The 17050-nt window shown below is 36.4% G+C and overlaps 1 protein-coding gene across 5 annotated transcripts in view; it reads left to right on the top strand.

The window, feature by feature from the left end:
* Window positions 1-17050, top strand: part of LOC149832161 (zinc finger CCCH domain-containing protein 27-like) — a 73327-nt gene that overhangs the window by 34198 nt on the left and 22079 nt on the right. For all 5 annotated transcript variants that reach the window (XR_016433086.1, XR_016433089.1, XR_016433087.1 and 2 more), the window contains exons 3-7: window positions 1612-1730; window positions 2258-3222; window positions 3743-4987; window positions 5928-6269; window positions 6576-7165. Coding sequence is in view for 1 of the 5 variants with exons in the window: in XM_090012372.1 (XP_089868498.1) it covers window positions 1612-1730; window positions 2258-3222; window positions 3743-4987; window positions 5928-6269; window positions 6576-7139 (3235 nt within the window). In the remaining 4 variants the exon portion in view is untranslated. The remainder of the gene's footprint in view (window positions 1-1611; window positions 1731-2257; window positions 3223-3742; window positions 4988-5927; window positions 6270-6575; window positions 7166-17050) is intronic.

The following is a 17050-nucleotide window of genomic DNA, read 5'->3' as shown; positions in this document are numbered from 1 at the left end:
TTCCCACACTCCCAACTATAATAGCAGTCTGCTGTACAAGGCAATATCCACAGAGAAACCAAAACCCAATATTCTGTATATAGGCAGCAACTTAACACAATATGCCTAAACAATATTACCAATAACCAGCCTTCACAATCAGAACCAAGAACTAGACTATCGGTGCCTAGTCTCAAGTAATAACCCACAATACTCACCAACCGAGTGAGACACAACCAAAAGACAATACCTAGATTCACACTATTGTGCCAAAGCTGTATTCAGCAGTAATACTGCTACCCGATGTCAACTATACCATGAAACCAGAAAAAAAACAAAGTGCTGCCTGCTAGCCCGATATTCAACAAATCTCAAAATATACTCCAACTATTGCCAAAAGACTGGTTTCAGCAGCCTTCTGGACCAAAAACAATGCTAACAGCAACTTCCCGGGTCACCAAATACCAACAATCTGGTCAGATTCACCCGATTTTCCAAATCTGGTCAAATTTTCTCTCAAAACTGAGAAAATATTTGAAAAATCACTGTAAATCCAAAACTTCACCTAATTGACTGAGGTTTGATTTGTATCACTCCTAAAATCTGCCTCTACCAGAACCCCAACTCAGATTAAACAAACCTGGGTCTGAAAAGATACTCGTCCCTTTGATGTTGATGTCTGTAATGGCACAGAACTCAATGCAGGCTAGAAGCTTTAATTCCTCCTCCAAAGCAATCAGATGCCTCTTCTAGGAGTAGATTTGGCTCTGATACCATCTACGAATTCAACTACGAATGGAAGAAGCCACAAGTGAGAGGAGAAACATAACCTAGAAGCTTCATTCATCTCTTCGAAAGTATATACAAAGTATATAGGGGTCAACTCGCCTTTTACAACAATCACTTGCTTGAAATGCCCCTCACAACATAACACAAGAGTAAATAAAATGTAAAATTCTGGACAGATTTCTCTACTTATACACATGTACAACATTATATTACATTTAACCTTCAACATTCATGACCTCACTTTTTGTGATCACAATTCCATTGTACTTCGTATGTCTTAGCAGTCAGTTGACAAATTTTTTTGTTTTGCTGTGTCATCTCTTTTGCAGCATGTTTAACTTGTTTGGCTTACATCAGCTGTTACATTCTTGAATTATCATGAAAAAGAGGTTGCCAGTGGTTCTGCATATGTTTCACTGCATCAATCTGGTGGCACATAACATTCTGTTCAATGAATAGGCCTTTTCTGAAGTTGCTTTAATTGGATGTTGTTGAGTTAGCATTTCTTTCCATAATCGTTATTATTATTTTGGGGCCAGGAGCTTCATGTTACTTTTTGGTGTTGTAGATAGGTGGGAAAACAGTCACTGTTGCTCTCTGGTTCAGTGGGGCTTTTTCTTTTCTTTTCTTATGGCTTCTCATAGTTGTTTTATATGCATTTCTTTTGCCTTTTGATGATAAGACATTGAATCTCTCTTTCTAGAGAATTGTTGTCATCTGTGAAGGTGTTGGTCTTGATAGTTGCATGTTACCTTGATATTGGCTCCTTGGCATGAATCTGTCTGGTGGTCCAGTTATTTCCATCCAGGCTATTGTGTCTTAGCTGATATGTGTGAATTGCAGGACTGATGCCGACCCTGTTATACTTGCCCAATACGTGGAGGCGTTGTTAAAGAAAGACAAACCAACAGAGGAACTTCAAAAGCTTTGCACAGAGAATTTGAGTGAGTTTCTTGGTCATGGTATGTTTTTATAGTCTTTCCTTTTCTTTTTAACCTGAATAATCTTGTTTGCTTTCCCTCTTCGTTTGTGCTGTCTGTGTTGTCTTGATGTCCCTGTTGGACATGGAGACTATAGTCTTCACTTGCATAGTTTGAATATAAAAGGGTTTCTGGCTTACATTGTCCAGGTGGTCAATGGGACCACCAAGATTAGTCAATTCCTTTTGAATTATCTTGTATTCGAAGACTGATATTGCATCAACCATGCTCTTCTGTTGTGTATGTCATTCATTTGTACAAATGTCAAAGTACACTAGCATGCTTTGGCTATATCTGCTTGAGTCTGTGTGTTACCTGGTCATGTGGAATTTACTTGGGCTGCAGTGAGTGCTGTCTGTATGAATTTCACGAGTCTCTGTCCACTATTCTGATCTGATGGATGGACCATGTTCATGGTTTAATCTCGCTTGTATGAATCTTTGGTGGTGGTTCTTACTATAGTTTTGCTTGCTTTATTGTTGTCATTATTGTTTTTCTCTATATTGCAGAGACAAGGTCCTTTATTACAAAACTGTTCCAGGATCTAGAAAGTGGTTCAATCTTAAGGGCTGTTGAGAGTAGAGAAATACCAAACCCAGCTGAACCATCCCCAGGTCCTATTTCTATTGATACTGCAGAAATAAAAGGCACTTCTCCAAAAGAAGAGAGATTTTTGTCTACTGCACACTACAGTGATCTTGAAAAGAATGATATCACAGATGATGAAGATGATGATCGCAACCACAAACATCGTCGACGAGAGACTCGGTCCCAGTCGTTGGATAGAGATGCTCAGGATCAGCTTATGCGAAGACCTGGTAGAAAGAGGAGAGGACCTTTTGAGAATGGGCAAATGTTCCTCGATGCTGAGCCTCAATCTACGGAGTTCCAAAAAGAGTTTGATCTTGGTAACTCTGGCAGAGATATACCCTTGAAGTTTGAGAAACGACGTCCTGGTTTAACACCATTGCCACGCCCTTCTCTTGATGCTGGTTCAAGAATCAGATTCAATTCATCTTTGCGGAATGATGCCAATTCTCGTTTTGATGTATCAGCTTCTTTTGGTCGTCCTCCAGTAGGTAAAGGAAGGGGAAGGGGAACAGGCATATGGAATGTATATGATTCGAGATTTAGTTCAGTCGAAACTCCTGATTTTTCATCCTCATTGGCTCTTCATGGACCAACAGCCCCCAGTCTTTTTCCTGGAAGGGGATTGACTAGTGCTACAACTACACCTAACACATCTTGGAATGCATTTGGGATGATACAGGGGATGCCTAATGGGGGACTAGATCCACTTCATCCACTGCATTCTGGTTTGCAAGGCCCACTCCCGAGGCCTTTAAATCCTTCAATAGGTATTGGCTTGCCCAGGACTCGTTGTAGAGATTTTGAGGAGCGTGGGTTTTGTCTGAGGGGAGATATGTGCCCGATGGAGCATGGTGTAAATCGAATTGTTGTTGAAGATGTTCAGGTTTGCTGACTTATCTTATTTTCTCAGTTTGTGGTCTGTTATTTTCTGCTCATTTCATTTTTTTCTTGTTAGGTGCAATAGGAATCTCAAATTTTATCTTCCATCTCAGATATGGGAAGTGGATCATTTGCATCTGTATGTGTATGCCTGTTACACACCTTTTTCTTCAACAACTTCAGGGTGTACATTTAATGTGTTACATTTTTTGCTTGTCTAAACATGTGCGCCATTGACATTTATTTCACCTGGCATGTGCGTCAAAACTTCATGTGCGCCTATTTATGGCAGTGCCACCATTTATGTATCAATAATTCCTGTAAAATGTGTGCATCTCTGCCAATTCTCCTGCTGACAATTGGTTCTACTTTAGGACTTTAACATGCAATCAAGATTATGTGTGCGCTTTTGTTCTAATGTGATCCAAGTTCATAGTTGAAGTGGCATTCTTCTCCCTTTTTTTTTCCTTTTTAAGCTCTTTCTCTCATAGTTATGCTAACAATTGATAATTCGTTACTTTCAGAGCCTTTCACAGTTCAATCTTCCTGTATCAATTCCAAGTGCTCAACTCTTGGGAATACAATCGGGTACAGGACCTGTACCTTCATCATCTTTGCCCCCAACAACATTTTTGGCTGGTAACAAAGGCCCAGATGTTAATACTGGCAAATATGGACAGAATGATGAAGGCTTTGGGTTGAATGGAGCGCTATCAAGCGCCGCTACTGATAATGAAGCAGACTTGTATGATCCTGATAAGCTTTTGTGGAATAATGAGCACCTTGAGACATTGGGTGGTCTTACACAACTTTCTTCTCCTAAGATTGATGATGCAGATGCTGTATGGGATGCTCATTCTTCTGATGCCCGTACTTCCAGATTTTCTGATAGTAATGAGAGTAATAGGATGGGAAGAAATGTAGGGATTTCCAGTTTGGCACAAATAACCGCATCTGTGTGGGGTAGAATTGGCAGCAGTGGTAGTAAACTCGAAGTGGCAGCTAAATTGGATAATGATCTAGCCAGCACTAGTTATCCTGTAACTGGGAAAAAGGAAGGTGAAGTTGAGAAATTAACCAATGTCCAAGATACACCCCATCAAGGAAGACCAACATATGGGGAAGTGGAGTCTAAAAGTACAAACTTTTTGGCTACACATAGAACACGTGCGAGTTCTGTGCCTGGAAATGGAAAGGGTTCTTTAAAAGCATATAGTACTATATTTGTAAATTGCATTCCCCAAAAGAATAACAAAAGAGAGGTCCTTCTTTCCCATTTTCAGAAATTTGGGGATGTTATTGATATCTATATACCACCAAACAGTGAAAAGGCTTTCATTCAGTTCTCTAGAAGGGAAGACGCAGAGGCTGCATTGAAGGCACCAGATGCCGTGATGGGTAATCGTTTCATTAAGTTATTTTGGGCAAATCGTGATAATATTCCTCATGAAGGAGAAGGCAGTATCAACACCATGTCTACTACCTTCCGTAATGGAGTTGCTGCTACTGTCATATCACAACCATCAGTTGTTGATAAGGGAAAGGAAAATCTCCAGTTGTCTTCAAAAGAAAGTAGCCACCCTGCTTCTGAGATGACAATTACCTGCACTGTGCCTCCTAAGCTAGTTGCAACAGATAGCCTTAAAGCTGCACCATTGCAAAAGAAATTAGAATTGGAGCTTTTAAGAGAGGAGCTTCGGAAAAAGCAAGAAATGCTGGATCAAAAGCGTAATGATTTCCGACGCCAGTTGGATAAACTTGAAAAGCAAGTAAGATCTAGTATCTTCTAACTCCTCATGGGGAGTTCATAAAATAATGGCACAAGTTGAATATTTTAATAGAATGTCCTTTTTTTTGGCAAACAATGTGTAAGCAGTTCAATTCATAAATGCAGCTACTCTGATACATAAATTCATGCATGTGATGGATGGGGCATACACTGTTTACAAGACCAGATAGCTTGACGAACTTTGTGTATGTGGCCTGTGCTGAGCTCGACTTCATCCGATATTTGGGGACTGACCTAGCTTCAGGCAGGCTTGGGCAGCTAGAAGCTATCTGCAAGCTTGGGTGTGGATGCAAATTTTATCAATATAACTTATCCTGGCCCTAGTGAAATGTGGACCAATTAAATATGGTCCAATTTTGAGAATGGCTCTGTTTGGGACCCAGAAGGACCAGGCCTAGTAGAGCCTTGAGGTACCAAACCTGAGCCTGGTCTGGCCTGCCGCCTGAGTGAATGGCAATCCCCAAATCATATATGAAGTCCATGATGTTACAGTCTTAACTGATAAGATGTAACTCTATTGCATTAACCTGAAAGTTCTTGCTGGTTCAGGTTTTATTTCCTTTATCTTTTTTTTTTCTTTGCTTGATCAACGTGCACAATTTTACCTGGAATCTCAACTGATTTTTCATTGTGAAGTTCATTCCTTTCCTGCTTTTTAAGTTTTAATGAAATGGCTTAATTCCTATGAAAGCTCATATTTTTTGTTCTTGAAGGTACCAAAGTGCATTCTTTGTTTGTTTGCATATAATTATTATCCTTCAATTCACAAGTTTGTGAGCTCATGATATTTTGAGAATGTCACCACTAAAATTTGCTTTTTGAGCTGGCTATTCAAGGCAGAGTGCCATTGATTTGATTTGTTGGAATTTGTGAGGCTTGAGATCTTACTAGATGCATTCAAACTTGTTTGCCTTCTGCAGGGGATTCCTGTTATGGGTGAAAATGCTGGGAAGGCTGTTCAACGAGAGAAAGCAGATACAGTATCTGTTGCTGATGCTATAGCTCCTGAAAAAAACTCAACCCTTAGTTCAACATCACATTTGGAAGTCAAAATTCTGGAAAAGAGCATTTCAGGGGGCAATGTTGCTCCCCCTAGTCTGAAAACACATCCATGGATGCCTCAGCATTCACCAAATAGTGTGAAACAGACGAGCAGTTTGCCATCACCAATGGGCGTTTCATCCATTGTTAATCGGTTTAAATTGGATAATCGTCCGACTGCATTTAAAGTCCTCCCTCCTCTTCCTGTTAATTTTGCTAATGTAAGCTTGCTATTCTTGCTATTCATTTTGCTTCTTTTTGAGTGAAAAATCAGTAGTCTGATGCTTCACTATCTGCCTGGAAGAATTCTCCCTTCTGCTTAAATTTAAAGAACATTTAGATGAAACACATCATTTGAGAGAACCTGACATTAGAATTATTATCATTATTACTGTTATTTTGTGAGGGCGATTATTCTAGTTTGAATGTCATATTCTCTGATTTTTTGTGGACTAGATCTTTTGTATTCTATTTTCTTTGGCTTACGACTGCATCATGATTAACAATTATTATTTTGCATGGTTTAGGTTTCAGTGCTGAAGGAGCATTTTGCAGCACTTGGTGATCTTTCTGCAGTTGAGATAGATGATATAGATGGCCATGCTAACAATGTGGATGAAAATTCCATGAAAGATTGTTCTGCTCGAATAATATTCTCAACGCGCCGTTCTGCAGAGCATGCATTTTTAAATGGCAAATGCTTGCAAGGGCACAATTTACAGTTTGCATGGCTTCCAAACTCTAGAGGACATACTTGTGAGAATTCTGGAAGTTCCCTGAAAAAGGAGCCTGTTCTTGATGAGGTTTCAGCTGAGGGATTAAAATCTTGTTCCTCATCACTTCCATCTACTGGAAAATTAAGTCAGAGCAGTGTTGTCACAAGGCCTGCTGCTAAACATATAGAGACAATTGATGAAGAAAGCACAAAAGACTGTACTGAGAGCATAGCAAAACAAGAAATTGAATCCATCACCGAGAGACAAGAAATTGAATCCAGCTCTGAGAGACTATCAGATGAGAAAGTGTCTATTGGAAAAGCTGATGATATGGGTATTGATAACAAAGTTCATGACCCTGCTGCACAAAGCTAACTGTGCTTCACAGATTACATGTTGAGGTGATTTTACATCAGTCATTTCATTTGATGTTGCAAGACCATGCCTTTTTGTTTATGCTATCCTGATCGGAGACCCTGAACTTGTTTCCTGGAATTTGTGCTAGCTCGATGTCTTATTTTGTTATATTTTGTGATATTGGTTTGTCCAAGTCAAAATCAACTGCAGTTTGGTGGGTTCTACTGATTTCTCGTTGGCATTTACCATGACAGTTGGGAATTTCAATTTTCAAGTGATTTAATGTCCTCAACCTAAATGATAACAAAATCTGCGAACTTCTAAGTGACATCTGGCCCAAAGATTTAACTGATAAGAACTTATACTACACTTGATCTTAGTCAAAAGGACAAGAACAGAATAAGAAGGCCTAAAAGGATTTGATCCTTCTAATTCCATTTGAACCTTTCTGAGCTTTTTGGCTAAGATCAAATTTAGCTCTCTTGTTGTCAGTGAAGTCCTTTGTGCAGATTTGATTCAGTTCTATGATCTATTTGCAGTTGCTGTAGTCTATGACATTGTGCTTCTAAAATTTGCTGTCATTGACTCATTGTTTAAAGTGTATGACATAGTTGTAGTTAAGAAATCAGTTGATGGAGATGAAATATTTTACATATTGATTACAATTAAGCTTATAATTGCATAGGCCATTTCTGTCCTTTGATTTTCTAAATTGAATCTAACTAATCATATAGAACACAATATAAAAACAACTAAAGGGTAAAGGTCCCAAAAGACATATCTGTTGATTGAATATATCAAATGGTATAACATTACCTTGATGAACATGGATTAGGACTTCCTCAAGTATGTAAAAGACTGGACCAAGCTTATTGTTTAGTTCTATTTAGATTTTTGTAGGACAGGATCACGTTTGTTCAAGAATAACAATTTAGTTAGAAATATCTTTCCAGTGAACTTGAGAAGGAAAATATAAAGTGTATTTGGCATCATCTTGAAATTATGGCCTCCATCACTTTTTCAGGAGGTTTGGTCTAATTAACTATTAATGCTGATCTTAGAGAAGATTTGGTATCAATATGTAGTTCCTGAAATTGAATTAATGGATAAATCAGCGTTAGTGTTCCCTGTTGTATTTGTAGTCGTAAAGCATCTAAAAGATTGATATGACCCTTACGGTATGGTAATGGCAAAACACAAGGTTATAGAACATGATCACAAAATTTATTGCTTGAATGCCAGTTCCTCTCTCTAAAAAAAAAGCAGACTAAGAACATACCATAATCATCTAGCAAATGATCTTATACATGGATATGGTTCATTATTGGTAAGAAGTGGCATGTTTGTAATATTCAAATGATTACTAGTGCCACCTGTAGGCGGTAATCCTTTCTATTCACTATATTAGGGTTTTGCCTAAAGGTAGTATACTTGTTACAAAAAGGATCTAATAATTAATGATCCTAAAGATGCATACTCTTAATTCAATGTGCCACACCCTCGATCAATTACTTTTTGGGGTCTATTAGCATGGATACTCCATTTTGCTTCTGGTTCTGTATCCCTTTATATACTAGTCATATTGAAAACTTCATAAAAATTGCCATATCCACGTATCCACTGCTGTCTCCATGTGAGAATGTTTGGGGTTCTCTCTTATACTCAATTTGTTGCTGTTGTCCCCTCCTCTTTTCTTCTATAGCATATTAGTGTACCACCTTTTAGATGAATCATTCTTGGGGTTGCTGTGGTCCTCTCCTCTTTTTTTCCCTCTGCTTCTAAGGTGGCATTATATCAGCAAATTCAGGTGCATATTTTCTCTACACATGTTTGAACCTTTGTCCATCTCTTCATTATCACATTTTTGTTCTCTTTTCTGTCACTTATATTGTCTGTCTGCTCTTTTGTTTTTCTATTTTCTTGTGTCAGAAATATTCATAGAGTAGAGACAGGCTATCTTGTGTCAAATTTTTTCAGATCTAAACTTTTTTTAACATAGCACTCATCAAATCATTATATCTGTTTGGATCTGACCAATCTAACGACTATTGGTTCTTTTGTCTTTCATTGTATGTTATGTGAAATTTTGTTTGGAAATAAATAAGATTCACTTGAAGGTGATTGGGTTTGTGGCTGACGAATCAGTCATAACACTCTTCTGGTTATTAGATCCATTAGATCTGATCCATAAGGGATGACATAAGCAATTGCAATGTGATGTCAGCAGAAACCTTTTCATGGAAGCAGTGATGTCAGCTGAATTAATATTTCCCTTTATTTTCATATCCTTCATATTCGTATTCCTTCATTAATTATAAATTTTTCATTCGTCATTTTCCTTTTCATTCCTTTCATTTATTAACAACTTTTTAGTCTTTTCTCCAACATCACTTTCGTTTTCAACTTTTCCTTTGAGGTAGATCGTAGACCACACCACTTATCCCAATAAGTTTTCATCAGTGGTCTAGAGTCTAGACTATTTACCTTGTACCGGGAAGAAAATATTAGTAGCATATATTAGTTCATTTCTATAAATTTCTGCAAGAATTCGTGAATGACATGACTGCATGAGAACTTTGGATCAAACTACATGAAGTTTATGCACAAATATGAGTACCATGCAAGGCAATTTCAAGCTGATGTTTGTACCAGAATGAAAATCTATTTGTTATGGAGTACCTAAAAAGTACAAAGATCATAATTGATCGGATAACTCTTATAGGGTAATCCATTAAACAAAAGGAAAGGCAAATTCGTTGTTTGTTAGGGTCTAAATATTAAATGCTGTCTTTTTTTTTCACAATATCAGCTCCAAATGTCAACATTAAATGGATAGTTCTGTTGTGATCTGAGACAAACATGTTACCAATAAGAAGTGTGGGATACAACTGATAAGGTGTTAAATGTTGGAGCAGAATCAGTCCTAGGATGAGGATGTCGTAACACCTTTCAAGGAAGAGTGGACGAGAAACAAATAATAATTTAAATGATGTTCGATATGGTACATTGTTGCTTAGGAACTTTTCATATGGCTAAAGTCCAAGAAATATGTTGATATTCCAACTATGCAAGAAGGGTGTCCATGTTGAAAATTGTTGGGTTCAATCACTTTATATTGCAGTAGGTGCAAAAGGAGATGAGGGTTAGAGAGGGTTGAGGACTGTAAATTCTTGGCCCTTGTCATGAAAGGGCACTTTTTTTTTCAATTTAGCACGGATAGGAGTGGATATCGGGTTGGGCCAGGCCCGCTTGATAACAGGCCCGAATTCTCCGAGGAGCCGCCAAGAGCCTAACCCGATTATTATCGGCTTGAGCTCGGCTCGACACTAATCAGATCAGGTTTTCATGGTGATGTCTGTGACCCAACTATAAGCCCAAAAATCCAGTAAACCCGAACGACCCAACTTGATGAGAGAGAGAGAGAGAGAGAGAGAGAGAGAGAGCTTATGCGCTTACAAGAACACAACTAATCCACAAAAAAACTATTGATGGATCAATCCACAACGCCCACACAAGGGACAAGAGACACAATGCTTGAGAAACATATATAAGATACAAGGGGAGAACCCTTATTTATAACAAGAGAAAGAGATAAGGCTATTTGGGGCTGCTCCTACCGATCACATTTATGACCGTTGGGAGCAGCTCCAACAACTAGTTGGAGTTGTCCCAATCGATGACATCAAAAAATAAATAGAAAAAAAACAAAAATTAAATAAAAGGTATAGTCAGCCCTTAATGGGTTGACTTCTATTACAAAGTAAAATGTTCGAAATACCCCTGATGGGTATTTCGGTTTACATACATATGGACATACATATGAATATATATATATTAAAAGCACAATCTTAACACCCCCCTCAAACACACTGTGTAACAACCGAGAGTTTGCCAAATATGAAGTGAAATCTAGGTGACAAGCGTTTTAGTGGTCTGCCAATTGATACTCAGATGGTACATATGACAACGTGATGGTCGTCTTCAAAAATTCCTGAAAATCCTTTTAAATATGTTTGGTCATTTCATGGAATATATGATTGCTTGCAATATATACTGCACTCTTGTTGTTACAACATAATCTCGAAGGTTCTGCAATGTGAACTCCCAAGTCTTCTAACAATTGTATCAACCATACTAATTCAGAAGCAGTTGTCGCCATGACACTGCACTCTGCTTTATTAGAAGAGAGGGACACTTTCTGCTGTTTCTTGTGTCTCCATGAAATTAGAGAATCACCAAAGACAAGAACCAATGGTTGAACATTTATCATTCACATCCCCTCCTCAATCAGAATCAAAATATGCAATAACTTCTAAATGAGAAGGATGAAACAAATAACCTATAATTAACAAAATTTCTGATATATCTAATAATTCTCACTACAACACTCATATGTATTGTAGTGGGAGCATGCTGAAATTGACTGACAAAATGAATAGTATGAGAAATATCAGGACAAGTAATAGAGAGATAAGATAGATCTTCAATCATTTGTCTATATAGAGTTGGATCTTTAAGAGGTTCTCTATCATCTTTTTTTATCTTTGAATTGATGACTTCTGGAGTATCAACTTGTTTTTCATCTGAGAGCCCTGACCATGGTTGTCAGACTAGGAAGCGAAAGCGGGAAACGACACGGGAAGTGGAAAAGAGAAGCGATGCATTTTAAAATGTATAGGGAGCAGGAAGCGAAGAATGAAAATAATAATAATAATTGAATGTGAATCATAATGAAACACAAAAAAAAACTAAAATAAAAGTGACTAATATTAATTTTCATGATTTTTTAGTGTAAGAATTAAATGTTTAACAAAATCTAAAAATAATGAGTACCAATTTAGGGAAAGCACATAGAAGTGAGTGAGAAGAGAGAGAAAACACAAAAAACATGAAAAATTGAGTAAGAGAACATATAAGATGAATAAATGAAGTGTGTGGAAAGTATAGGTGAAGTGTGGGGGAATCGAGGTTCTCGTCAAGTTTCGAAAGCGAGGAGTATCGCGCTTCCAAAGCGAGTTTCCCGGAAGCAAGCTTCCCACCTATCTAAGAAGCTTCCAGTAACTCTGGTCCTGACCGTTTGATGATCTATGCTGCATACTTAGTCTGTGATAACAAGTAACCACGAGGTGAGTAAGCCACTTCTATTCCAAAAAAGTACCGTAAAAAACTAAGATCTGTTATATCAAAGTTGGCTTTGCACACATCTTTGATATGACTAACTCCCTGCCGATTACCTCTTGTGATAATCATATCATCAACGTAGAGAAGTAATATCACCATTCCTGCATTATAAGAACCAAGTTGTGTCATCACACTACTAAATCGATCATACCAAGCTTTGGGGATTTACTTTAGGCCATACAATGATTTTCGTAATCGAAGAATTTTTTTATGTGTTAAACTTAATCCTGGTGGGGGATTCATGTAAACTTTCTCATTGAGATTACCGTTCAAAAAGGTACTTTTCACATCCATTTGAAAAATAAGTCATTTTTTAATTAATGCTATAGAAATAAGAATTCTAACAATGGTCATTCGAGTAACTTGAGCAAATGTCTCATCATAGTCTATTCCATATTCTTGATTATGTTTTTTGGCTATTAGCTCGATTTTATATCTTCCTAATATCCCATTGCTTTTAATTTTATAGACCCATCTGCATCCTATAGTTTTTTTTTTGGGTAATGTTTGAATTTTTCAAGTTTTGCCTTTTGTAAAACTTTCAATTCATCATTCATTGCCTCAATCCATTCTTGATGATTTTTAGCATCATGGTAAGATGATGGTTTTACATATGAGTGTATAGCCATTAGATATGCTCTACATTTCGGTTCAAAGGAATCATATAATACAAATCTAATAGGAGCTTTTGAAATTCTCATGAATCTTCTGCCACTAGAGGAATCTATATCTTGATTTTTAAAATATTTTTATAAAGCACATGGAGGATGGTCTTCAGTACGTCGAGTATAGATTTGAATTTCACTGAGGTTGGTCTATATTATCAAGAGTGTCATTCACATTCCCATGTGCATCATGAGTGTCCTCATTGTCACTCTTATACACATCATGAATGTCATCACAACTCCCATGCTCATTGGCAAGGTAAAAAAGAAATGAATAATCACAATGCTCTTGTATTTTTATCTTTACCAAATCCATTTTCGTTATCAAGAAAAGTGACATTTCTTGAGACATATAACTTGGTTCTTTTAATTTCAAAACATCTGTACCCTTTTTAATTTTCGGCATAGCCTAGAAAAACACAAGGAATAACTTTTGGGAAAAGTTTGTCATTTTTATAAGACAACATTTACAACTAAAGACTCAACCTTTTGCAATCGAGAGATGTTCTAAATAATTTTTCAACGAGAGAAATGTTTTCTATAGTATTTGAAGACAACCTATTTATTAAATAAACCGTCGTAAGAGCAGCTTCGACCCAAAATATTGTTGGAACATTTCTTGATATAAGAAGTGTTTTAGTAGTCTTAACAATATGTTTATGCTTCTTTTCGGCTAATCCATTTTATTGAGGAATATAAGGACATGATTTTTTATGAATAATCTATATAAGTTAAGATAGTTTTTGAAATCCTTTGATACAAATTCTTCTCTGAAATCAGTTCTAAAGATTTTAATATTGGTTTTCAATTGAGTCTTTGTATAGCAATAAAACCGTTGAAATCAATCAAATACTTCAGATTTGTGTTTAAGAAAATATATCCAAGAGTGTCTAGCAGTGTTGTTAAAAGCACGCCTTAAGGCGTGCGTGGAGAAGCTAAATAATATAGTTTTTTTAGTCAGTTTTTTTATTCCTGTTATGTTGTGTAGTTTTTTTCATAGCTATATAATTTGTTTCTAAGTTATATAATTAGTTTCTCAATTATATAATCAACTTCTCAGTTATATAATCAGTTTCTCAGTTACTTTAAGAAGAAGAAGAACAAAATATATATAGTTTTTTTAATCTTGTTACGTTGTGTAGTTTTTTTGACAACTATATAATTTGTTTCTAAGTTATATAATTAGTTTCTTAATTATATAATCAGTTTCTCAGTTACTTTTATAGTTTTTCTTAATCAAAATTTTTAATCTTGTTATGCTGTGTAGTTTTTTTCACAGCTATATAATCTATTTCTAAGTTATATAATTAATTTCTCAATTATATAATCAGTTTCTCATCTCATATTTTTTAGTATTTATTTTAGATTTTTTATTGTTTGTTGCTTCATCAATAAAGCATTTTTTTATCTATTTATATTTTTAGATATCTTTTTATAGTTTTTTTAAGTTTTCAAATTTGCTTTTGAGGCTTACACTTTACTCCTCGAGACTTACGCCTTGCCTCAGTTTTTGGTGGAGTGCCTCTCTACACCTTAAACTTTTCACAACCTTAGTGTCCAGTATAATCATCCACAAAAACAACATAATGAGATACTCCTCCTTTGGATACAACTGGAGCCGATTCTCATACATCCGAATGTACCAATTCAAATGGTTTCTTTCATATAAAACATTGTTGTAAAAAGCGTTGAGGCGTAGCGAGGCACTCTACCAAAAACTGAGGTGAGGCGTAAGCCTCGAGGCGTAAAGTGTAAGCCTCAAATTGTTTTTTTTGAAAACTTAAAAAAAACTATAAAAGATATCTAAAAATACAAATAAATAAAAAATTCTTTATTGATGAAGTAACAAGCAATAAGAAATAAAAAATCTAAAATAAATACTAACAATTATGAGATTAACATTTAAAAGTAACTCAAAAAATGATTATATAACTGAGCAATTGATTATATAATTGAGAAACTAATTATATAACTTAGAAACAAATTATATAGCTGTGAAAAAGCTACACAACATAATAAGATTAAAAAAATTGATTAAAAAAAACTATAAAAGTAACTGAGAAATTGATTATATAATTGACAAACTGATTATATAATTGAGAAACTAATTATATAACTTAGAAACAAATTATATAGTTGTGAAGAAAACTACACAGCATAACTGGATTTAAAAAAACTCTATATATTTTCTTCGTCTTAAAGTAACTGAGAAACTAATTATATAATTGAGAAACTAATTATATAATTTAGAAACAAATTATATAACTGTGAAAAAACTACACAACATAACAAGATTAAAAAAAACTATATATATCTTCTTCTTCACGCACGCCTTAGGCAGGCGCCTTGAGGCGCAAAAGGCTCGCCTCGCCTCAAGGCACGCTTTTAACAACAGTGGTAAATACCCAAAAACTTTGATTTTTAAAGAAATTTCATCATCAGTTGAAACATTAGAATTATTTAGGTTAGTATGACATTCGAATAGTGTAGACTCATTTGGTGTCATATGAAAAGAAGGACTGAAATCAAGAATCCAAGAAGTCTTACCGGGATCAATGCATGTGGATATGGTCACACCCGAGAAGGAAGAAAATTGTTTCTTGAACATTGGTTACAATGCCTCCATGAGTTGTGCCAAGGATAATGAGACGATGCATTTGGAGTCATTTACACCATTTTTTTCAAGAGATGATCCTGCTGATGCCACTTTTTTATCATTTCTTTGATCTTCTTTCTTTCTTTTAGGGCAAAAAGGCTTGATATGACACAACTTGTAGCAATGATAACATATTAGTTTGCCACTCTTTTTGTATTCATGATCATCTCTTTTGTCATTTTGGCTTCTTCCAAAATTATTGAAATTTCTTTCATTCTCATTATACTTCTTCCAAAGTGAGGGGGCTTATAAGCCCTTGTGTGATTTCTGGGCCTGGATATAGCAAGCACAAATTATTTCTCTTTTGAAGATGATTTTTTCAATATATTTTTCTCCATAGTTAATTTTTCAAGAGTTTCAACTATGGTAGGTACACTTATACGAAGAAGGGCCAATTTGGTCATTTCAAATTCGGGTCTAAGCCTATTAATAAATTAGTAGAAATGCTCTATTCTAATTTGTTTTTTACGGAGTTCTACATCTTGGGGGCAATGCTACTTTGGCTCTACAAGAGCTAATTTATCCTATGTCACAGGGATTCGGCTAGCAGGGTGCCACACCCGCGTCGACGCGACTCGACGCGGGTGCGGTCAACCCGACCCTGGGTGCGTTGACCGCACCCAGGGTCATTTTTGTTCATTTTTTTTGGATTTTTAAATTTTTTTTTGCCCTATGAAAAGAGCTACGGAATTAAAAAAAAATTCTTTGGGGGGGGGGGGCTGCCCCCCTATAACCCCCCGCCAGGGGCGGGCCCCCTGGACCCCGCCTGCTGACCGCGCAGCAGGACCCGCGCCGGGGGGAGCACCCAGACCCCCCTTCCTGCAAGGGCAAAAACAATGAATCAGGCTCCACAACTCATCACTTTCATCTTTGGGGTGAACGTGCTAACATACATAAATGTCATGGACCTTAACAGCTACCATACATTCATTTTTGCCCCTGCCGCACCCCCGCACCCAGGTTTTTTTGAAGTGCCGAATCCCTGCACCCGCACCCGCACCCATGTTACATAGAATTTATCCTAAAGAAAAGAAAAAACATTGTAATATTCCTTAATGCTTATTTTTTCTTGGGTCATAGTTCTCACCTTATTTTGCATATTGTATATGTGAGCTATATCCATAAGATTATACATATCCTTAAGATACTTCCATGCATCACTAACAAAATCAAATTTTGATAAGCTATAACATTTTTTGATGTCAACACTATTGATGAGCCATCGAATTATCTTGGAATGACCCATCATTCTTTCCATTTTTTCTCATATTTGATTTGTTTTTGAAGAGCTACTTTCTTTTCATTTTCCATCTTGGTATGGATAAATTTAGGCTCTCTTTTGGTGCTATCAACCAAACCCATAGCATATTCAGTATCATTGAGTCTCACAGGAATAGAGACGACTACTTCTCTTTCATCCTCCATTT

Source organism: Nuphar pumila, chromosome 7 (assembly GCF_984573655.1).
Source record: "Nuphar pumila chromosome 7, dmNupPumi1.hap1.1, whole genome shotgun sequence".
In the NCBI taxonomy this organism is placed as follows: Eukaryota; Viridiplantae; Streptophyta; class Magnoliopsida; order Nymphaeales; family Nymphaeaceae; genus Nuphar; species Nuphar pumila.
Note: the sequence above shows the minus strand (reverse complement) of the source record. Positions and strands in the feature narration are given on the sequence as shown.